A 25,603-nucleotide genomic window follows, 5' to 3' on the forward strand; every position below is an offset into this window, starting at 1 on the left:
CTCTAAATCAGTTGATCATGATGCTATATAACTGAAAGACATGGAAATTGTGAGCATTAGCTTTATTGCAGTATATTAAATTAGAAAATGAAGAAATATCGAGAAGAGTAATGTATAACCAGAGAAGGATGTTGCAGGTAAATCAATCGCAAAGTAAAACCACAGTGTCTGAGTCTGCACACATTGTCATAAATGTTTACATTTGTTTGTGTGGAGTGTCACTGGCAGTATTCTTTAGCAAAACCAAAATAACAGAAAGCCAACAAGAAAATCACAAAGTCTGTAAATAAGCAACCTCGTGATGGCTGGTTTAGTCATGTACACATTGATAATTTCATCAATGAAATCACATTCTGATGTGGCAGGGTGGCTCATGTCCAAGTACTGAGATGATGCCGCTGAGATCCTGGGATCGAATCCGGTCAGTCTCAACCTGGTCACTGCGGTTTAATGTCGAACAGGTTTGTCCAAGTCAGTAACTCGGATATTCTGCAATCAGCACACCACATCCAGTATACCTCCGGCAGTACTCCTCACACGCTTACTAGAGACCCAGAAAATATTGAGAACTTAAGCGATGCCGGTCACCAATAACTGCACATGCAAAAAAGCCATCAAATCAAACTTGGGTTTGCACTTAATTTGGATAAATTCTAGATCTGAGAATAGAATTGAAATACTGTAGAATATACCGGCTTGACTGTCGTGATCAACATTATTCTCGTATGGGAGAGTGGTAAGAGCTCTACTCTGTGGATCAGTTCAAACGAAGGGGTCTCAAAGATAGCTCTATATCCACTTCCATGGGATGTTTTAAAACAATATGGGTGGCAATGCTCTGCGAGAAAGCCAACAGGACACTTCATCTCACGACATGATGCCGATAGGACAATCAAGTTAAGTGGGAAAATGCCTTTTTAAGTACATTCTTGCATTTATACTTACGATATTTTCAATTTTCAAGCAGCCCCCAAGACTAACATGTCGTGAGGCATTCATCCAGCAGTGGATTAACAACGGGTTGTAAGACATTTTGTAATTGGTTCATAAGGCCCCGACAGCCATTGAAGATCCCACATACTCCCCAATATTTAATACATTTGGTATTTGCACTAAATACTGTAGACACGGTACTGTCCAAACGCCTCTGGTGTTATGTTTTGGGCAAGATTTTTAATTTTACAGCCCTTTGTCAGTTCGCTTCTGGAAGAAGGCGTCGCCGTTCTGGATGAAGTATGATTACGCAAAAATTACAGGATACAATAAGTACAGCACAATTAAAACCAATATTTATATTTTGATCGAATTGCTGCCACTATGCACGATATAGTGGCGTATCAGTCAGCAGCATCATCAGCCATGAGCAATGCACTGCTGAAGGCATCCCCACATCCAAAGTTATCACACCACTTAAAATAACAAAAATGTTTCAGAATCAAAGTTTAATTTAAAAGTGAATCAAATTTTAATGATTACTGATAAGACCCTTAAATGTATTATAATTTTGTCCGGGTAATGGTCAGAAATGTTCAGAAATCGCAATAGGAATATAAAGCATATGATTAGCATAGCCTGTGCGGTGGTGTATGGCTCATGAAGTCATGATGCCTACAGAATGCAGGTTAATTCATGTTGTCTAAATTACACATCTTCTCAACTTCCAGTTCCGGCTCCCATGGTCGGTCAACCATTTCCACAATACAGATGGAGGTCTGGAACAATACACACAAAACAGTTAAAATATATGTTCAATTTTAGGACAAGATCATAACCAACTCAATTTCGCAATGTTCACCACTACCATTACCTTTAAGTAGAACTATATACTTACAGTGGTAGGTTGTTTTCAACAATGACCACAATGAAAGTTCATTTTAAGAGTTATGTTTGAGATGTTTCCCTGTTACAATATACTACATAATGAAGTATTGCTTATAATATACCTAGCTCCATTATAAAAGGTAAAGGTGCAGCTCTGAAACTGCTTGATCGAGCTCCTACTGGTGGAAGGACCTCTAAGACGGAGCTCTGGACAGTATCCCAAGGGGGTAATTAGCCTACTCTATATACACACTGGCCAAACGCCTTGACAGATGTGAGAGTACCCACACTTTACCCCACCACACGGAGAACTGCCGAGGTCGACTGTGGAGTACACATTCATGTTGGACATCCGTGAAAAAAAACAGCTTGATAGCTCATCGGATTCCTCCAGTTTAAAAAGATAAAGACGCTGATTCTGATATTGCTGGGAAAGAGAGGCGGGGGTGGATTTAAGTAGCGTGCACCAATGGCTAAACCGCCACGCGGGGAGATCGAAATCAGCGACCTCTGCATTTGCATTGACACGGCGATAGCATCCCCCCCCCTCCCCCCTGTTCTCCTGTCATCCAGTGCGAATGACAAATGTGGAATGTGTTTAAGTGTCTTAATACGTGACCCGTTATGCATTTTACACGGCAATTGATGTTACTGTTGTATTGGGAACCTCTGTGGTAACGTATTCACCACCTAAATTCAACTTGAGTGTGTTTATTTAGTTATTCAATGGAATCGTGCCGTACTTGTACTTTAGTTATACAAAATGACTGCACCTTTCCGATGCTGGTGTCAGTGGAGGTCTCGCAGATTTCCAGGGCTTCAGATTTGGGGCATTTTGTTTCTCTCAGCTGGACTTTGACCGCATAGCGGATTCCGTTGATAACCTGGTAAAAAAATAAACATGGTTTAGAGGAAATGCATCGATTTACTTACACTGGAGCATGCTGCTGGCACACCGCACCTCCGATTAGCGCGGTCGGGTTACGTACGGTGCAAAAGAAGTTCAACATACAGTACAGGGTGGTCCAGGTGTCTTGTGACCCCCCACCCCCATTGCATTCTCTAGAACTTAATATTTTAAGTAAAGTTTATTTAAAAGAGACATTAATATGCAAAGGAAACATGTTAGGGGTCAATTAATTGGGGGGGTCACAATACATCTGAACCACCCTGTACACATGTACATACTGCAGAGCCACATGCACACCAACAACCACTCCACTCACATATTCACTTTACCGTAACATACAAAACACATGACACATTAAGTGCATTGTATGTAGTAAAGTACGTCCATAATGCAACAGCATTCAAAGAGTGATGCGTACATGACGACTCATTGAGCCGCCTTTGATGCGCCCTGTCATTGAGTTATTGGAACATTGCAGTACTGTACGGTCTCATAAAAGGCACAATTGTGGCTGACACAGCGTTTATGAAGTTATTGTGATTGTCTCTTAATTATTACAGTGAATGTACTCTAGAGATGATATGGGGTGTGGTGTTGATCGGAGGTGGGCCCGGTCCAAATCCCTGTACATTCACATTCAAAATACCAGACGATACACTCATGCAGTATACAGTTCAGTACGCGTAAAAACACACCGGCTAATCTGATCGTATATCAAAATAATTCTCGCTATCTCGGGTTCCCACCTCTCCCACTGTAGCACAAACACGGATATATAAATACATAATGCTAATAAGACTGGGCCTCTCAGTACTGTCAGAGTACTTAGACGAATACCGCAGCAAAGGCTCAACACATTACCGGGACCAGAGTTGGTGGGCACGAATCAACTCCCTGCCCCCCCCTGCACGCACAGATGCCGAAATCCCGGGGCAACAACAGCCATTCGCCACTAAGTGGCGGTGTCGGCACCACGGCGCTTGTGCCAGGCTAGGTGCATGTTGAGGCCACGTTAAATGTCAAACGTCTGCTGGCAGGAGGCCACGGGGCAGACCCAGCAGGTGCCAGGGAAACTCTCCACTCTCTCCACTACTGCCCCATCACCGATTGGGAGTTGTGGGGGTGGAGTGTCCGATGGTACAAAATACCCAGGCAGGTGCTAAGTTTTGGCTGGGCTGATGGTAAAACCCCAAACCTCTTAATGGCACGCTCCAGTCTCAGCAGCAGCGTCTCCAACTCCTCCTTTGAGTGAGCAGCAATCACCAGATCATCGACATGCAGAATAACGTGGGTTGAGCAATAGGGAGCCATCCCTCGACCACACGGCTACCACACACACGAGCAAGACGAAGAGCACCACGTCGTGTAGCCTGAACAGTCGGGGGAAGGGCTGTGAGCGAGTCAGGGTGGGTGGGTGGCTCGCACCACGCCCGGCCGCCTTTGTCTCCCCTAAGTGTGACGATGGTTAACACGCGCATTAGCATACACACTTCTCACAGACACACACATAGACACACACATAGACACACACATAGACACATAGACACACATAGACACACACACATATACACACAGAAACACACATAGACACACACACATAGACACACACACACATAGACACACACACACAGACACACATAGACACACATAGACACACACAGACACACAGAGACACACACACAGACACACACACATAGACACACAGACACACACATATACACACAGACACATAGACACACACACACAGACACACACATATACACACAGACACACACACGCCTGTCGATGTGCACAATCTCTCTCCGACCAACCAGCCGACGGCATCACGCACCTGCCGCTCCGCCGCCAAGATCTCGTCCACAGTCTCCCACGTGGCGCCGTCGCTCTCGGCGTTCAGCTTCGCCACCGCCTTGTCCAGCAGCATCTTCATCTCGGCGTTGTCCACCCCGATGGACAGGACGCCTCCAAGCAGCGGCTGCGGCTGCAGCTCGATGGGGTCGTCCTGCAGCTCCTCGTCCTCCTGCTGCTGCTGCGTCAAGTCCGGGACGAAGGCGGCCACCGTGAAGCAAAGCAGCATCACGCGAGCGAGCGAAGGCATCTTGGGGCTTGTTGGCTCGACTTTGCTGGGCTCGTGGCGTGTGGTTGTTGTTGTTGTCGTCCTCGTCGTGTGGTATTACTGGGAATTAAATTGCCCTTTTTAAAGTGCGCTAAGGCGATTTCGGAGCGCCAGTCCGTGGGGGGTTTGGTGCTTTACAGCCGCGTGAGCTTCCTGGAACAGCGCTGCGTCGTCGGCGGACGTCAGCCGCTTGACTTTGCGCAGTCTGATAAAATCAAGACGCCCAATAACAAATATGTGGACAAACGAGGTGTGACATTACACAAGCCACCCGCGTTTGCTCAAACTTTTCAAACCCGTAGGACTTGTTTGTCAAACATAACCAACAAGGCTTTGACCGGTGAAATTAACTCTGTCAAATGAATGTGTGTCTCTCCCTTGTGCTTCTAGTGCGTACGATTCGCATCTAAAGGTGCCATTCAAGTGCTGAAGACAACACGGGTTGACATTGCAGTTATTTCTCAGCAGTGCAAGTTCCCCAGAGAGACACGAGACATACAGCAATTAACTTTGGCCTAAAATTATGTTATATAATTATTAAAGTTGGCAGCATATTTTTTAAATATATAGTTTAGAACCCAACACGTTGTTCTATTGCAGTACTTTACAAACACAGTAAAAGATGTATGATGAAGGTAAACACGACATGAACTAGACGGAGTGACAGCACGACACTTAGGGGCGCGACATCAGAAAATATCCACAGATCACAAAAATATTTCATTGCGTTATAGAAATCGTTCTTTCTAGAAATGCGAGTTACCTCGCCTCCCCCATTTTGGGGGGGAGGGGACCAGTTAAATACAAATAAAGACGCTAAAGTAAAAGCATCAACCCCACCACATTTGTAACAAATTTCAGCTTTCTCAAGCTTCACCCTACCCCGATTTTGGTGGGGCCATTTGATTTGAATATGGAAAATGTGGCTGCTTAATGGGGGCATTAGAAGCCTGACACGTTTTAGTTCATGTCAGTATCAGAAATTGCGGCTGCTAGAGTGTTGACAGAGGGAATTGTGATCCCATCAATGAAAAATATATTTTGAAAGTATGAGGAGAATGATGTACAGTAGTGATAACCATAAAATAACTTTCCGGCTAAACGAATAAGTAAAATCACAGCACGTTACCGCTTACATGTGTTCGTTTAGCATCATAGAGTACAGTACTGTACTACATGTCTACAATACTGGTACATTTTATTGTGCAACATATAACAATATCACAACCCTGCTACAACACACACAAACACACGACAATGTGTTCCCCAGCCACTAATGTACACTAATGTGATGACGTACCATTGTGTATTTGTTAAACCCTCTCTGCTGTCGATATTTAGGTCCACCTTTTCCCAGTTAAGACCGTTGATACATTTAATTAAAAAAAAATTCCATGGGTTTCGCCAAGAATCTCTTAATTTCAGCGTTGCTAACACCACCAGGCAGTTGTGTAAATCCGGAACAATGGCGACAGTCATGAAACTTAGCGGCACTCGAGTAAGTGAAGACATTTAGATGTTTGACCTTTCTCACCTTTTGTTCCAAAATGGAGGCATGCCTCTTGACACTGCACCAAAGTGAATGAAGCGCAACTTCTATGGGAGGAGTCTTGCTTTCAAAGTCAAACTCCCCGTCAAGTACACACACACACATACGTCATTCAGCTTAACATGAATGCTGTCGGATGCAATTAAGATATCAAAGTAATTACACTCTAAGTGGTCAAGCCGATAATGACCTTATAAATAGTTCTCTTAATTTGCTGAAACATTTCAGCACGTCGCACCTGTTTGTTTTGCATTTGCTATTTGAAGTTAAGAGGCACATTATTTAAATCAGTGTGTCTCCACGTGCTAGAGTGCATACAGTTTACATTTAATCATACAATACAAGTGCTTACCACAGACATTACAGGACAATAGTTTTCATCAGCCTGGAAGTGGTGGTGCACACCTTTAAATCCAGCACTGACCAGTGTAATGAGTATCTTTTAAAAACAATGTGGTATTATAATTCTTTTTTAGCTTGCAGCACTTTTTAATGTTGTACAGTAGTATCAAATCGATTAGTTTTGTGTTACTTAATCACAGTAATTTCCCAAAACAACTAAAGCTACTACATTTACAGGTGGCAGGACTAGTGGGGAAATAACTGCACACTTTGGCACAAATGTATATGTTTAGGCAAGGATTTTATAAGCATTGTCGGTAGCAAGAGTCTTGGTACGAATTTATGGCTAGGACGTGTCATGAGAGAGGAAAACAGCATCAGATAAAAGGTAACAAACATGGAAACGTCAGGGTGGAGATCGAGAGGCCGAAGTGGAAAGGGGCGGTTTGAAGTGGTGAACCCAGGGGCATTTGCAGGACTTGAGAAGATGTGGAGATGGCCCAGGACAGGAACGAGTGGATAGAGAGGACCCAGGAAGGCATACCCAAAATAAGTGGAGCAAATTCCAGGAAAAAGAAGACTTACATGCAAAGAATTAAATACACTTTGTCCTGCAATAAACTCCCAAACCAGCAACATACTTCATGTAATATTACTACTAGCAGATAGTAATTATATACATAAAACATATGCTACACGTGGCCTCACCATTTTAAGCATCGGCTTCATATTTCTGGCACATTTGCCGAGCGGTTAACGTTCATGATTTTGATCATTTTGTCCCCTTTTTGTCAAGGTGCTAGCAGGCTTTATAAACATATTGCTGCAAACATCTATACCACGGACATAGAATCCTTGGAATGCTGTAGTTGAAAGGTACCCTTGTTGTATATTTGCTCAGGCGTATTTGGAAAGGGCGGTGTTGGGAATGGCAAGAAATGGTTGACACAGTCACCTATGGGTATTACAAGGACTTGTACTCTGGCGTATTGCTACGAACTTTTATTGAGTTGACTTCGAGGGTTGGTGGGTCGTGCAGAGATGGCGTTAGGATTGATCACCCTGTCGCTGGCCGCCTTTGGGGAGGGTGTATAGTGTGAAAGGCCGAAACACCCTAGGAACCAAAGGTTCACTACTGACGATGCGCTCCCCAAATGTCACCAGGCTCACTGTTCATGAACTCTTGGAAGTGCTTGCACAAAGGATAGTAACATCTCATCCTGTGTTCTTGGAATCCGAGGGTTGGTGGGTCGTGCAGAGATGGCGTTATGGGTATGCACAATACTGTATTGCGTGTGATAACCTGCACTAGCAGGGCAACGAGGGGGCTGTGTGGAAGAACGACAGTTTGAGTGCTTTCCCCTCATTTGCATCGCTTTTTAAATCCTTTATATTAAGTTCACTTGCTTGCTTGCTTGCGCGCTTACGACCGTGCAAATCTTTCGGTCGTTTTTTAACCCACTTCCCGTGATCCAATCGAGCTGGCATTTTGCACACAGACTCGTTGTGCGTGACAATTTATTTTCGTGAAAATCTTTTTCCAAAATTTTACACTTTTTAGGAAAAATTAAATAATATTTAATTACCAATTGCTTAATGGTGGCAGGCAATCATCTGACCCATAGGTGGCAGCCAACTCAAGCCAGAGGACGAGAGGACTCTAGCCGCCACGCATATAAAGGATTTATAGTGAAAAACTTTGTTTTTACGGGTTAATTTTTCTTTATTCACACCGGTTTCCTTCCACGTAAAAAAAAACAAGTTTGGCCAAATATCGAAGGTGTTACCTCTGAGGTACAAAGCAACGAGAAAATATAATGAATATCTCGCTACACTGGATCAGGAGAGAAGTAGATCTAAATGCATTGAGTTGTGTATTATTAGTTGTGTATTAATACACAAAAAAGTAGAAAGGTTTTGGACAAGTCAAGACAGGTGGTAACACTACGAGCATCCTAAGCAAGACCCTCCTGATATGAGTTTCTACTCGGTAACACTTAGTAGCACTGTACAACATATTCATTAAATTTGTATTTAATCTTTTAAGTTATTTATGACAGGTGAACGAAACTAACGACAGAGTGACATGTTTAATTAATACACTTGCTAAAGAACCCTTGTTGGTGTTTAGAGATTGTTCATGGTACTAATTTTATAATTTTCAGTCCTTGGTCAAAGGACTGCTGGATTATGTCCTCCCCACGTCGTGTGTCGGTCATGGGTCTTGTTTGACCACACTTCACCACGCTGGTCAGAGCAGCTTGGTGATGGAGGATGCAGCGTTCCCGTGACTGGTTCAGATTTTGGGAGAGCAACTCTACAGATACTGGACTAGAAATGGTCAATAAGAGTTTTACAATCACTCGGAAATTAATAAGTAATAGGTTCTAATCAAGTCAGATTTTGTAAGATTAGAAAGATGCAGCAGAAATATTCACAAGCGTGCATTAATGCATCTCCAGCTATGAAGCAAACCTTTGTTTTGTTACCATGGCCGTACGTATTTATGTTGTACACAAAACTTGCAACGACACATACAGTAATACCCCTAAGGTTATTAGGCAAGCTTTGAGATCAAGTGCTTATAGAATTAATTTATATGTGGTTAAGGATTATTAAACACTTTTACAGTTCCAATAAATCATATGTCATCACAGAGAAAACATTGTATGTCTTTAACTTTGCATTTTAATGAATAGTTTTAGAGGTTAAATGCATTCATTTAAATAATATATTTGGACATAAACATATTGTTATGCAACATAATGATTTGCTTAAGTAAATGCAGATCGTTTGATTTTTTTGTAAAGCTAAACCTCAATGTAATTACTTATATACATGTGCATCATTCCAGAACAATAGTATTTATTTATAATCCTGCATCCTGCCAGAACCTTCCATAGCACGAACATATACTTTGAATGCAATATAATTGTATGTAATTACATTGCATTCAAATCTAAAGTGCAGAGGCAGAAAAACATGTCGTGCACTGCCATTGGCAAAGTCTTTCTCATCGTTCCCAGCACATATAAGCGAGAGTGATGATTGTTTTTGACACGTAACCTACACACCACGGCACATTTATCACTTCGCTTGAGATGACTTTGGGGGAATCGGTGTGGCTCCCGCTGGAAACGTGTGGCGTGGCTGCCGCAGAGATAAATCACGACCTTCGTGGAATACATCAAATCACGAATCCTCCTCGGGCGCTTCTTTTTCCATTCTTCGTGCTCAAAGTTGCAACATTTGGATCACACAGTACCCAGTACCTTCAACATGCAGTGTCCCCCCCCCCCCCCCATAAATAATATCTCCGTGATTTGCGCAATGTATTCATTGTGAGTGCTGTCCAGACCCGTGTCCTCTATCCATTTGCACCAATGACGAAATCTCAGAAACGAGAGTAAGTACGGTTGAGCCTGGATAGTGTGCTTGGATAGGTGACTACCATTTATAAAAACAGGTTGTTATCGACTGCGGGGCTAGATGGTGGGCAGCAGAGAGTAGTGCGACAAAATACGTTGGACTACACTTCTATGTTCCCAAGTCCACACTGCACTGACCAACATTGGCAAGCACTGTACAGCAAGGTATAATAACCTCCACGACTTTCCCAGCACGATGAGGTCCCTAACCAGCAGTTAATCGATATGCAGTATTACGATCAGTTCTACGTTGACGCTTTTAACCCCTTGTCATTCCACTGCTGGACGAAGGCCTGCCTTGGGTGTTGTTTGACAATACACTATACGTGCAGTACGTCGTGACAATGGTCATGGGCTCGTGGAAGGGGCCCAGGACCAGTTCAGATAGCACTCGCCACTGACGTTTGCCATGGACAGGAATTTAAATCGGGGTGCCCGGTTCATAGTGAAGTGCACGAGTTAGTGTGTCACCCATTATACTTAACATATGACTGGTGGTTAAAATAAAAATTAAAAACCTGAAAGACATCTTTAAGAATGTGTGTGTTTAATCACTGCAAAATGATATATGTAAAAGGTTGAACTACAGTGTTCATTTATATTCCATGACAATCCAATAGCACAATTGTAATAACACTGAAAAAGACCAAACATTTTTTTTTATCTATGCACAATAATCAACCTTTCATTTTTATGATAATTCAGCAAGTAAAACAAGTTTAAGTGATGGCTGCTTTTTGTCAAACTTTTGATATTTTCTTTGAACCTATCGACGTGACTTTACCGAAAGACCCAATAATATCCTGTGCAATTGTTTGTGATGTACTCGATTACGTTCGAGCAGTAATACATTAGTAGCTCGAAGTTAAGATTTTTCTCAAAATGGATCTTTTTTGGAAAACTAAAGTATAGTAAATAGAATTGAGAAACAGTTTTTGTATTTTCAGATTTATTTTGAAAAAATGCATGTACGTGAATGTTGAGCGTTGTGTCATAAGTGTATTATAACATTTCTGCTTCACATTTCTCCCCAAAAACATTTACAGTACTGTATAGAAAGAACACATTTGTATATATATACACGTCTGATTCCTACAAGAAGCATGGACATTCTAGCTTTGTTTAGTGCATGGCTTGCTACAACAATTGCAACAATTTCACAAACAATTTACATAAAACTAAACACACCCATATATTCGGTATATATTGTATATGCTTAGCGTAATGCTTTTGGTCTTAAACGTCGCCCATTACATATTTTCGTCTTTAGAGCGGCGTTCATTAACTTGTCGATTTTTTTCTTTAACAAATATATGGGTATGTGTGTTTTTTGTAATATCACTAATCTGTAATGTTTCAGACAATGAGCCTCTTTCATAGCTTAGCATCCATCGCCTAAAATGTCCCCTTGTCCGCCACTGCCAATGCTCAGTAACACAAGGAAAATCATATTTGGTAGGTCATTTGTCATTAAAACCACATGACACTAGCACAAAACCATATTTTTAGGCTGGCTAGGTGATTTTCTCAAAATGCCAGACCCAGCTATAAAAGTTAATTTAGTGAAAATTATCTTTTTTAAACACACACTGAGCTACCTTGGTTATGCCAAATAATATTTTTCAAACTCACAATTGATCTTAAAGTCTCTGGCTTTCTGTTCACTCTTTAATGCTTGGAGTACATTTTTATTGCACATTCTCAGAGTTAATTTCATTGCATCGTCTCTATTCCCTAATTTCATGAGGAATGTATCGTTGGTAACAGACAAAAAACAAACATCTTGCAGACTAATCGCAATGGTTTGCTTATCTGTATCGTTCTCGGTGAAGAAGTCACTTGGAGGTTTCGCAGGGGGTTGATTTAGACATGATTTCGGTTTGGTCATACTATACATGTGGAGAATAACCTGTCGTCACAGACATCTACACAGTCATTACTTTCGTCCAATGGATTGCAAAGAGGACAGAGTAGCTTTGCTGGGTCGGCAGATTTGTTGATTGGCTCAGTTAATTTCAATTCAAACTTGTATTCTTCTTCCTCTTCTTTTAATTGTTTTAAAGATTCTTCTCTGAGTCCCCGAGGTAATGTTGTGGCAGTATGAAACAATTTGGCATCGCTGGTCGCCCAAGTTATAGTAAATTGAACTATTGGTCTGGCATGGAAGACTTCAAAGAGCTCCTGCAACTAGTATGTATAAACTAAAAGAGTAAAGTAGTAGACCTTTACACCAGGTATGAACCCATTGAGACCAGGAGTCTATTTCAAGGGAGACCTCTTCCAGTAAAATGAGCAGTGATTACGCAGTGAGCAGCCCAGGATGTGATGATGCCTCATGAGTTGCCATACTAAGCGTGGTTAATAGCAGGCCTTGGAAAATGAGAAATAGTTTTTCCATGGCATCAAGATGATATCCAGGTCGCAGATGTAGGACTGAAAAAGCAATAAAGAGATTTTTTATATGACATGTTCTGCAAGTTACACACACTTGCATATTTTGTTGACAGGTAAGAGCTCATTGAGACCAACATTATCTTGTAAGGGAGATCTGGGTTTAAACAGATATGGCAAACGGGCAAAACATCCTAGCGTATCAACAAAACCGATATAGAACATATGTAGAAGAACACCATTTACAATTTTTACAACGCTATTTTAGTGAAGGTGCTCTACAAATATAATATTTGATTAAGACTTGTAGAAGTGTTAAGGCGGGTCCAACTCCAGATCAATCAGGTGCGTCCATTGCATGCAACTGTATCCCTTATACTTGGACATCTCAGTCATCAAAGATCTCCACAGATGAGCAGGTAATTAATTTGCACAATTTGGTTGGGTAACTCCTCTCAACTCTGGTGTGGGCCCACCTTAAGTCAAATTCAAAAGGTGTTCAGAGTATTTTAAGATATTTTCCAAAAGCATTTGCATTAAAATTGTCAGATAAGTAAATTAGTCAAACATGAATCACAACGAATGTTTGCGAAATACAATAATTACGCAATGTCATTCTACGTGTAAGCGACATCTATCAACTTAAAATTGGCAATGAAAAATTGAGAGCATTTGAATGTGAAGGGGTTTATTGTTTCTGTAGGGTTGGCAACTTCGTTACTTGGGGTCGTTGGGTTTTAGTTTTGCTGTTTAGACAAACTTGGGCAAGTGCAATTTACCTCTTATGAATATCAGAAAAAATCCAGTACAATTATAACCTAAACATTGATGGACAAATTAATTCTGATCAAGGTTATACATAAGGCTGAATGGTAAATGGAGTCCAGATTGTTTCAATGTGTAGTTGTGCAGACGTGTACACAATGGTGCTCGTGTTTTTTTCTGGGATCCGAGTGATAGAATGTATGTTATCAATGGAAGATCACTCTTTTCTAAATCTATCTTCCTCACACGGCTGGTTGACTTCTAATGTGTCCATTATGCATCTCCTCATAATGTTCCTAAATAAGTTATATGCGTATCATAGGAGGCTCATGGTTTTCAAAACCGTTGTCTCCCTTTTTGAATGAAAGGATTGAGGCATTTAGTATTGAGATGTTTCATTTCCGTGTAAAAAGTGAGTAAATAGTATCGATCTCCTTTCCGAGGTATTCTTGAATTCTAAAACTATGTTTGATTCCCAGAGAGACTAAAAATCCACTCATCTATAATTACTGTCATCTCTCCCGTTGTGACAGAGACGATTACCACTGTTTAATTGATATATCTCAGTTTATATTACTCTATTCTGTCTCCAGTTTCACAAGATTTTAATTGTCAGACATTAGATGTAGCTATGCTCAATATAATTAAGGGGTTTGGTTCATACCCAGTAATTATCAACACCCTCTACTCTTTCAACATTCGTTCTGACATCATGATTTTGTGAAACCAAAGTTGTAGGCTGTTAAGGGTGCTGGTTCAGGCTGCGCTACCATTGTGGAAAAAAAAGTTGACCCTACTTATCTATGCTGGCTAATTTAGGTTTGTAGAATATTCCTACCTGACAGGAAAATGTACCATGACCACACAGATGAGCCTCCAAAAATAAACAAACAAAGAAATACATATGTAACTATTTAAGATTATATTCTTTGGTTGTTTCGGTAAAGTCACGATGATAGAAAACAACAAAATAACATAAAATAAAATAAAACATTAGGCGCCTGATGTGTTTATTTAATTTTGTATTTTATTTTCTATCTACGTGACTTTACCGAAAGAACCAAAGAATATGAATTACTGCAGTCACGAACGTTTTAAATCAATATTTATAGATTAATTTATCTGTAAAATAAATTGTTCGCCAACATGTTGCGTATGTATTTGCTATTGAAGGTTCCGGAAAGATACCATAAATAAATAAATAATCGAATATTCTAGAAGTATTCCCATATACTCATTAATTACACTGAGTTTAGCTTTTAACGTAAAAAACATCCAGCGATCTGCATTTATTTAAGCAATGCATTATTTTGCTTAATAATATGATTGTATCCAAGGATATTATTTAAATTAATGAATTTAACCTCTAGAACTCTAAATTAAAATGCAAAGTTAAAGACATAACATATTTGCTCTATGATGAAATATGGTTAATTTGAACTGTAAAAGTGTTTAATGATCCTTAACCACAGACACATTAATTATTTAGGCACTTCATCTCAAAGCTTGCTGAATAGCCTTAGTGGTGTCGCTGTCCATTATGCTCGTGTCGTTGCAAGTTTTGTGTACATCTTTAATGGTATTTGTTAATTTCAAATTAGGCTAAATTGATTTCTGATCTGTTGCGTAAAAAAAAGGTTGCAAATGAATGTTGCCTCGATGCTCAAAGGAGCCGCTGTGTGGTTCTTGTTGATCGACATCGGTGGCCCCGGGCGAGTGCTGTGTTTACGATGTTGGGGATGGAGACAATGCCCACGGAATAAAATCAAACGCGAAACCTGAAATTCTAATTGGTACCTTGCCAACATATGATTTATTGTAGGTGGCACAATAAGTTGTCATTTTGGTTTTCGGGCATTCTGTTTCACGCCATCGGACTGTGGCCTTGTAGTGAATTTCATAGATGAACTGTGAAAAGGTGCACACACACACACACAACGCGCACGCATGTTTACGAGCTCGCAATAGCCATCATCATCGACTTTCGCAGCACTTCATAACCCCACCAATGGTCTGTATTGAGCCGAATTAGGACATCGAACAGGAGATCCAGCTAACACCAATGGGAAATGAATAGTCCACAGTGCCACTGTGCTCACAAATCACGGACCACATAGTGGCACCGCTGCATGCGAGTCTATGAATGTCTATGTATGTCTATGTATATCATAACATTGCAACGCCACTGGCCTGCTTCTATCATTTGCTGGCAGCATTTCTGAAGCTGTCCATTTCTCCCCAATGCTGTCCACTGGCTCACTCACCAACCACGACTCGACATGAACATATAAACGTTTCTGATCAACTCCCCCATACCAAATAACGATAATAATACATTTTACAGCCACCACAGAGTGTAGCATTCAGCAAGAGCAGGAGTGGCTGTTGGCAATTTTATCACTTAGAAAATAACCATGCCCAGCGGGCACTGTACAAACCCACGCTTATACATGCACGGACATTTACAGAACATTGCAACACAGAGGGCAATACGCACATACATGATTTATCTTAATAGCTGATAGTGTGACCTGCAAAAATCTACGCACCCTCTTGTCGTTTACGAGTTTTGTAGACATTTAGTTACACGAGCTACCTCATTTATAAACATATAATTTTGCCGAATAACATGCGTTAGCGCATCACATTTTGAGAATAATTTGAAGCTATGGGTGCAAAGTGCCACGGCAATGCAGGCCAAAACACTTTTAGTTTCTAAGCTTATCTCTGGCACGGTGCTCCGTTTTGGAATTCCCTCCCGTCCGTCTCCTTTGCCAAGTTCGCATGGCCTTGCGCAATGGCAGACACACGTGAACTATGGACCTGTTGAAGCTTTAACAGTGCTGGTTGTTGCTCGCGGCTCGGCGTTTTGGGCCATACCATCAGCAACCGTGATAACCAAAAAGCACGTGCAGGCCCGTGAGGGCTGCGACACGAGGAGGCACCACGTGTCACTTGCTGACCATGGCCAGGGGGCAGCTGCCCTCGTCTCTTCCCTTGTTCCAATTCCCACGTCGTTGTAACACTGTAGCAGCAGTAGTCGGAGTAACAAAAAACGATTGCAGAGCCCATCAGCATCTTTCGAGTCGGAGATGGCATACACCTACAACACCAGTAATCTGGCGATTTGGATAATATCATGTACTGATGTATCTATCCAGGAAAGCCAAACTGAGTCATAGGACTCTTTTTCAGGAGGGTCCTCGATTGGGGTTTTTATATCGAGATGTTTTCAGCCAATTAATGATGAGTGTTTATTATACGTGTGGGAGGAAACCAGAGGACTCCGAGACAACGCTCTATCACCGTACAGATGGAAACAGATGGCGATTAGTTCACTTGCTGCACTGCCTTCTCCTGGCGAGCCAGAATATGGCACCTCCTCGACGCTCACAAAAATGGAGTGTCACAACATCTTTCTGAGATCCACCAACCATGGCTGCTGTCTCCACAGTGGTATGTGTGTATGTTGCCCTTGTTTCGTACCATAAGTAGCCAACCATGCTCATCGGAGGTGCAGATCATTATTCTACAGGTGTGTGCCCCCACATGCATGAGACGTCAACTTGCAGGGAGCTGGCAGTGCAAGAGGTGGGCTGCTAATCTACACCCACGTGATGAGAATTCTCACAACGGAATTGGACGAAACAACCCAAGTAGGATGTTTGCTGCGAAAATGAATCACTTTGACAGGTGTCTTTTTGTGGTTTAATTAATCTGGGTTATCTCATCATTTACATGTGAATTAACTTTCAAGCCGAATATTAGAAGTGCTGTTTTACAAAAAAAGCTCAATAACTTGATTTCCTACAAAAAGTATTGGACAGTCTCAAACAGTGGTTATTTGTTAAGTAGGCAGAGCAACAAAATATTTTCTTTAAAACAATGTACAGTAAGGTAGATAATTGTCACTCCCTACATTCGACCGCCGAATAAACCTCAAGTTTCCACTTTTGAACACCTGAGGATCTGTCTCAGATATCGCTGTGGTGGTGTCATCGAATACACGGTCCCCTCTTGTTCTCTCTTGACCTGACTCCTTCACGTGAACCTAGCCACACAACCCTTCCTCTATTATCCACTATTATTTGTATCCTTCTTCCCCCCATCCTCCCACCAACCCTTTCACTTATTTCCCAAGATTGTGGCTTGGGAAATTATAGTGGAACAATCTTTGATGACCAACCTCCCTTTTCTGTATTGTATGGTCCTGTGTTGGCGATGAAAGCATAAATAAATGTTTAGAACATAATACATCATCGAATCAACATTTAGTTTATTTCCCCTGCCCCAAACTTTCTGATATTCAACCACAACCACACAAGAACATATTTACCTCTCTCCTCACTTTGAAGATCGTATCTATCTTCTCCCAGTTTGGGTTGTCAGATTCTTCGTTTGTCTTCTGAATAAATTCATCCAGCACATCTTTGACGTCTTTACTTTTAGGGTTCAGATCGGTAAAGCCACCCATGGGTGGGTAAGGAAAAGCTGCAACATATCCTGCTGTTAGGTACAGCACCAACAATGTTGGCGTCAATGAGGCCATTTCTGCTCTGTTGTCGGACGGGGCCTCAAGCAAACCTGTCGCTTTCAGTGATGTGATGCATGGCGTGAGCCGCGGTGGGTGTTTATATTCCACTGACGCAGCCATACGACAGAGAGGAGATGTACGCAGTCCACCTGCGTCACTGAACATGAGAGTGGTCATGGGGTCACAGCAACCATATCTTTTAGAGTGGGATCAAACACCCAGGTCTCTTCGATAATGGGTATATTCGTTTACACAAGGTCTTTGCATGACTGCCGCTGATTTTTATTTATGTGTCTAACCAAACTCGTACAGTGCTCGTACTGCTTGTGACAATATCGCCGTGTTTGCACAGAACACTTCGTTTAGGTCACTTGCTGACATATTCGAGAAAGCACCGAGTGTAGTTGGTTTGGAATGCATTATTGTGAGTCTTTGTTTGCAGAACATCCTCCTAAATAATGTAATAATGCATTATCATCTACAGCCCTTTGTCAATCCACTGCTGAATGAAGCTTCACACACTGTGATATCGGCCATGGGGGTGGTTTGACCATACTTCACCATGCTGGTCAATGCAGGTTGCTGATGGATGAGCCCAGGATCCGTGTAGATGTTACTCACCATTGATGGTAGCCATGGCCACGAATCGCGCAACACATTCACATATGTGATCGCGTGATACGATTTTTTTTAAGAACATGATAATGTGCACAACCCTTCATTTTACAAATGCTGACGAAGTTTAATGCATAATATTTCAGCTGTAAAATGATACAATGTACAAAATGCACGGTATGAATATACATTTAAAAGTAACGATTGACTGATTGTGCAGAGCCGAATGTCATGCGATCGATGTTTTCGTAGTCAGTTTATTTTTTGTAAAGTCAATCGGTTTATTTCAGCTGAGGCCCATTTGAGCAAAAGCAGCTTTTTTTTCAATGGCGACCCAGCAGCCAACGCGGCAAGCTCTCTGCATGGCAAGCAAGGGTTGGCCGGACTGCCATCAGTCAACTCTCTACAATCGAGAACCTGTTTAAATCACAGCTGCACGGATTGGATCCCATAAATCTGAGTGGTTGCCAGCACTTTGCTAGCCGAGCCACGTTATAACGATTGCATGTGCTGCCTCGCCTCCACAACGGAATGTATTGTGGATTTCGATTTAAAGCTTTCGTGACTGCAGGGATTCATCTTCTTGGTTCTTTCGGTAAAGTCACGTAGAAGGGAAGTAATAAAAATAATAAAAATAAAACATAATAAAATAAAATAATTCTCACGACGTTTCGGCTACAACGCAAGCAGCCGTCTTCAGGTTGCTTGCGTTGTAGCCGAAACGTCGTGAGAATTATTTTATTTTATTATGTTTTATTTTTATTATTTTTATTACTTCCCTTCTACGTTACTTTACCGAAAGAACCAAGAAGAAAAAACACAATTGTAATGTTTCACAAGTAGTAGACCACGCATCAGCACATATCTCTAAATGCCAGTCACGTGAAAGAAAATTACGTGATGAGCAATGGCCCATTTTTTTTCTGTTGTATGAAGTGCAAATAGTGTGTTCAGTTAAGGTTTCAAAAGCAGTGATCCTAGCCAATTGTAAGCAGTCTCTATTCAGGTGATGGCATCGGACTGATGAGAACAATGGAATAGGTTATATTGATCACTCAAAACGATAGAATAAGTAGGACACCAATAGAATAATGATAATGATCTATGATATATATTTTAAAAAAATGTACTGCAGTCTGTATTTAAGCAACCTTAACATTTAGAATAATTTTCTCAGGTTGCTGTTAATAGATGCACATTGTCTTAGCGCTCTGTTAAATTGCACGAAATAAAAAAAATAGATAATTTACCTTATTCTCCACATTATAGCACGCTTCAGGATGTTAGACGCATCACAAACCTATTCCCGGTGTCAATAAAGTTTCACAAATCTGGTCCCACACAACTGCCGGATTATAAGACGCGCACCCAAGTTTTGCTGTTAAAATACAGGGAAATAAGTGCAACTTATAATGCATAAAATATAGAATTAGTGCGGCGATTTATAAACTGGGGTCAGAAGTAGGGGGACCACGTGCCCCTCGAGTGGAGCAGCCTGCCAGGGGATCTGAGGGCTCCACAATCATTAAGCAATTTTAAGTTACATTTAAAAACTCATCTTTTTAAACTTGCTTTTGCTTAAGATTATTTTATAGTGTTATTTTTTGTATTCCTTCGACATCAATTTATTACAATGCAATTTTGTTTGGTATGGACATTGCTTTTATTCTTCTTTTAACAATATTTGTTTTATCTGTACAGCACTTTGAATGGCATCCTTTGCACGAAATAGTGCTATAGAAATAAAGACTTGATTGAGTGAATCAATATATTGCCGTGATTTAGGAACCATGATTAGAAAGAGTATTTTTTTGTATCTCCTATTATCTGCAGAGCTCTTCTCCCTATCGTACACAACAACAACGAGATTGCTGCAGCCACGTAGGTGGTGTCAAATCTCGGATAACCGCGTGGATAACAGAATCTGAAATCCCTCTCGCCCCCCCATCAACACATTTTAGAGGCGTTATTCTATTTCTTTTACGGTGTAAATGCGCACTTGTTGAGAAAGGACAGAGACTGCACGAGGTGCCAGTGACGAGGATGTATTCGCGTGGCTGGCCCCGTCTCTGTAATCCGTAACGCGGGTGGCAGGTGGTGACCCCAGGCTTGTGGGACGTGGCAGTTGCAGCTTAAGTGTTGAACTCAGTTGGGGGTTGTTTGAACGATTTTCGTGGCAACGTGCATTTCAGCACTTTTCGATACGGCGAATACATTCAAATGGTCTGACGTGTTCAGTCACCTAAGCATGCGCGTATGCCGTTTACAATTCATTGTTTGCATGTTACTGAAATGTAAACAGACGGATCACTGTCATGGACCTTTAGAATGTTTAATTATATATTGAAAAATTATGGGCGTAGGAGAGGCGCAGTGGCTAGTTCTGGGATCCTTAAAAACGGCCACATGAGTTCAATTCCTGGCCAAGGTTAACATCAGTGGCAAATGCTATCTGCATCAGTCCTGGCTCTCTGCCTTTCAATCTGAACTAAGCAGTATGGTGAAGTATGGTCAAACAACTCCCATAACTCACAGTGTGCATGCAGACTCCTTCATCCAGCAAGTCGATTGATAAAGGCTGTATACAATTGTTGAGTGTGTATTCTACGCACAGACTCCACGACATTGCAGTTGCAGACGAATCAATATAGATACCATAGAACATGACATACATGGCAGTAAAAACTCTCAAAGCCAGACTCGAGTACACCGGAATTTAGTCAGAAAGACTAGCAGAAATAAATGAATGTTAATTCAAACTCAAAAATCTATTGCAAGGACTACACCTTTACATATTCATACCAATTTTAACTTCAAACCTTTTTGTCAATCGATTTCTAAATGAAGGTCACGCCACGCTGTGGGTCATGGTGGCTGTTTGTTCATACTTGACCATTCTGGTCAATGTGAATTTGTGACGAAGTGTGGCAGCCAAGTCTGGTTCAGATACCATTCGTGGCCAGGAAACAAACTCAGGGAGTGGGGTTCATAATGCGCTCCAATACGGGTCTTGTATTTGAGGGTGTTATTGTCTATCTTTAAAATGGAAAAGGTTCACCAGCCTATTGCATGGGCTACCGTCCTATCACCCTTCCATCTGTGCTGCTCACATTTATTTCCCAACGTGCATCTCTGGCTGCTTGTCGCCACTTTTGCCCCCACCAAGTACGCTTTGCCTGAACCACAAAGACAAAGAAATCCTCCTTATAGCCATACCAGACTGCTGGGGCAAGTGCTGTGAGCGAGCACCTATGAAGGCCACCACGGTACACGAGGGTGTGGTGGGGCCAGCACCACGCCCGGCCGCCTTTGTCTGCCCAGTGACGATGTTTACAGTGCATCGGGTACTCATTTGAGGCTGAGTCGACCTAGGGGAGGCCCAGGACGGGTTCAGATAATCGTCACCGGTGTTGGCCGTGAGCGGAAACTGAACTCGGGTCGCCGGATTCGTAGCGCAGCGTAGCGCTGAGCGCCGTGCCAGCGCTCCCCTCTCTGAACTACAGCCGGAGGAGGTCAACCGAACCCCACGTACGCCGCCTCCAATCTGGAAATGTCTCCGAGTCGGGGGCACACCGGAGCCACTCGCCACTTGGTGGCCGGCCGCTACGGCGCTACGCCCACCAGGGAGAGCGTCGGACAAGAGCTGTCCCGACCGTTTCGGCAGGGAGTCAGGGACGCGTTGTTCGAGCCATCCCCTCGTCTTGCCTGGCTCTCGACTCCTTGACGGGTCGAGTTGCACAGCACGATGTCGCCACTGCGACTCCGTCGACCATGTCCGCACTGCTCGTCAGCGATCCGGTGGCGCACTTCCATCCTGGGCATCGACCGCGTGGAGACCTGCAGGGTCATTCGATGGCCAAGGTCAAGGTGCAGAACGTGCCAGGGGGTCCGAGAGACCGTGCGGGGAGATCTGGCGATGAATTATCATGGCCTCCTCCTCCTTCGCCTCTCTCAACATCTGCCAACGAGGGCAGACTCGGCCTCGAAACAAAGCGATGCATCCGCAAGGCTGGCATCCTGCCGCTTGTGCCCTCGAATTGATCAGAAACCTCGACACGCTGCTGGCGTCTGGAGGCTCTTCATTCGCGCTGTCACCAGCGCACATTCTTGGGACCATGCGGTCTGATTCCGTCGCAAATGTCATCGTGTGACATCGCTCACCACAAGCCCCCCCGGCTGGGCATATCCGGGCTCGCAGCTCGCAACCAACCGATCGTTCCCCATGAGCTCGCCCTGAGGCCCGGTGTCAACATCGGATGACGGAACCAAATCCACCTGTGCGCCGTTTCGCCCAAGGGGACTCCCACGCTCGGCCTGGCGACTGCTCACTGCCCGACGGTTCGGACCACACGCCTCTCCAGGAGGCTCCGGCTCGGGGCTGTGGATCGCGACGAGTGGAGGAACGTTCTCTACGGCACAGTGATGGCTTATCGACTACTTCTACTGCCCCCCCCGCCCCCCACGTTTTGTATCACATCACTGTACAGGTCATTTGCTCGCGGGCGACAGCTCGGGGCTGTGGTGACGTGGGGTGGTTCTTCACGTCAAGAAGGGCCTTGGTTCGACTCACGACTCGGGATCCTCCTTTCTCTGTGTCCTCCCGAAGAAGACGCGCTGCACATCACCGACCACACACATGTCGGTGATGTGCAGCGCGTCTTCTTCGAACGCTGGGGAGCCGGACAAGCACCTCTCTGTACCAGCGTGGACGGCACCCTCGTGGTGTTCACCTTCTGAAGCGCTCGCTCGTCACCGTGGCGTGCGCGATGACCACCACCACAACCACCACCACCACAATCACCACCACCACATCACCACCACCACGTGACTTTGTTTCGTGTTGTGCGCGGTGCTTTTAGCGCCATAGCGCGTGGATTTGTAGCGTTTGTTTTCATTTGTGTTGCTGGTGACTTTGTGTATTTCATATCGAAATCGCCTCCAGTGCTGTTGCTGCTGGCGGCAATAAATGTTGTTTAAAAGTCAAGTCTGTGTCCTCCCGATGCTCCTGCCACTTTCACCTCTACAACATTCGCAAAGTCTGTCCCCTCACCCTCAACTACGACATCAACACCTCTAATTCACTCCCTCATTTTCACTCGACTCCATTACGACAACTCCCTCGGGTTTCCATGCTGGGCGTTTAAACAGCACCGACAAATCCAAACTTCCGCTGCCCGGATGATCATTTCTTATCTTCTTATTCCACTCCCACGCAGAAGCTCTCCTCGCCCAGGTGCAGCGCGTTCGCGTCGACTGCGGGTTCCTTCTAGAACACCCCTCGCCCGAGTCGACACGTCTCCTCCCCGTGCTCTCGTCCCGACCCGTCATCATCATCGTCATCTCGCTTCCCTCAATTCGTGCTTCGCTCTTTCTCCGTTCACAATCCCAGCTGTCTCGCTGTCCCCCTGTGTCCAATCACCACTCTGTTCCTTCTCGCTCCTGGCCCCCTCACATTGGAGCAAGCTGTGCCCCTGCACGTGCAGCAATCAGCCTCATTCGCTGTGTTTCGCTCTACCCTTAAAACGCACTCACGGATTGCCCCTTGCTTGCCCAAACCCCCTTCCCGATCATTAACTCCATCCCTCTTCCCAACTCGCCTACCCATCCATCACACTCGCTCATCATTCACCACTCACTCATTGTCACGGACAGCAGCGTTTATTTCCCGCACCTTTATATTCAATCGCGTTGGACAACCCTTCTCATCAACTCATCTCATCACACTATTCGGCTGTGCAAATCGCTAATTCTTTGTTCAGCGCCTTAGTCAAGGCGTCGTAGTCAATGCGCGCTCTACATTAAAACAAGATGTTCAGGCACGAGTTTCCTCTGGGTTCTGTTTCCTCTGATGTCTACCATTTGCTTTAACTGCTATTGGAGAAACTTTCCAATGCTGAAAATGTGTGTGCAAGTGACTGAATTGGGATTGCAGATCGTAACACCGCCGGCTACTGCACAGCCTTGGAAGGAGGCGCTGCTGAAACAAAATACAGTACAGTATTAATACTCATGAAGTCGTTCCTGCTTTTGAAGCTTCATGCCTTTCCATCCTTTCGCATGAGAATATGATGGTACACTAGCACCCTCTGCTGGGAAGATCATATGAAGATGCCCCTCAGCGTGCGATAGTGTAACTGAGAAATGCAGCTTGTACCGCTCACAACATTCACAGAGAACGGTTTTAGATTTGTATGAATTAACGCGACTCATGGCCAGTAAACCTGAACTGCTTAAATGTTAACTGTAAAGCACTCTCATGTGCTCCACATTAGGTAATGTCTGTGTGCCTCTCCCCCCCACCGCCAAGCCTTTAGATTAATTAGAAGTCTTACATTTTGTGACAATTTGATGACCAGGTCAAAACATTGGAAATTGACTTCTCACCGGGGCCAAACATTGTGGCAAAGAGCCGCGGGACAATTTGTGAGACCCTTGCCCTCTCCCCCTGCACTCTGCCCTCAGCTTAGTGCCCCACAATTATTTTTAAAACAACCAACGATTGACCTGAACCACAAGAAGAGACCCACTTTGCATTTCAGCTTTCCTGTAATGTTACTCCATGGTTGTTGTTGTTGCAGCGGTGCTTTATATCTCTCTGTGACGAGGCCAATAAAGGACAACATTGTCTGGCTTCCATGAAACGTCAGCAGCATCCAGCAACTTCACATATTGGAGGAAGATTATGAGCTGTTTCATTCAGTTTCTGAAGAGGCTCCCAGCACGTGGAGCGAAATGTCGGGCATCGTGCCGAGCAACACGTGGTATATTCTCCGAAGTGTTTGTTTTTGTATTCGTATCAGCTGATTCTTGATTCCTCTCCGTGAACTCGTCTGCAAAACATTACAAAGCCTTTAATGATGTTGTCTTTGCCCAAGGGAAGTAATATCCTTTTGTAAACTCCCCAACCAGTACAGCACACGCAGAGACCACTCGCGATAGCATGCAGCACTTGCATGCCTCTTCTGACAAGCCAAGGTCAATGAGAGGCACATATGCCAACACTTTGAAAGTCATTTTTTAAATGCTTACCACCTGGTGCAGTGGTTATGTGGCTTTCCACTTTGCAGACAACTGCACAAAAGTTTTCTTCAAACCATGTCCAGGGTGATCACTGCAGTCATGATGTGTGATG

The 25,603-nt window shown here is 43.3% G+C and overlaps 1 protein-coding gene and 1 long non-coding RNA gene across 2 annotated transcripts; both read right to left on the reverse strand.

Annotated features, from left to right (window-relative positions):
* Window positions 1-47: 47 nt before the first annotated feature.
* LOC144727473 (cystatin-C-like) lies at window positions 48-5,120 on the reverse strand. The gene is made up of 3 exons (XM_078606330.1): window positions 4,563-5,120; window positions 2,595-2,705; window positions 48-1,712 (listed from the first exon to the last, which is right to left on the reverse strand). Exons 1-3 carry the CDS (start codon window positions 4,827-4,829, stop codon window positions 1,623-1,625), a joined length of 468 nt encoding a protein of 155 aa, XP_078462456.1. The 5' UTR covers window positions 4,830-5,120; the 3' UTR covers window positions 48-1,622.
* Window positions 5,121-12,212: 7,092 nt separating this feature from the next.
* LOC144727475 (uncharacterized) lies at window positions 12,213-17,930 on the reverse strand. The gene is made up of 3 exons (XR_013587394.1): window positions 17,659-17,930; window positions 15,120-15,230; window positions 12,213-12,599 (listed from the first exon to the last, which is right to left on the reverse strand). It is a non-coding gene; the product is annotated as an uncharacterized LOC144727475 (long non-coding RNA).
* Between the last annotated feature and the right edge of the window lie 7,673 nt (window positions 17,931-25,603).

This window comes from Lampetra planeri, chromosome 25 (assembly GCF_965212315.1).
Source record: "Lampetra planeri chromosome 25, kcLamPlan1.2.h2, whole genome shotgun sequence".
Taxonomy (NCBI): Eukaryota; Metazoa; Chordata; class Hyperoartia; order Petromyzontiformes; family Petromyzontidae; genus Lampetra; species Lampetra planeri.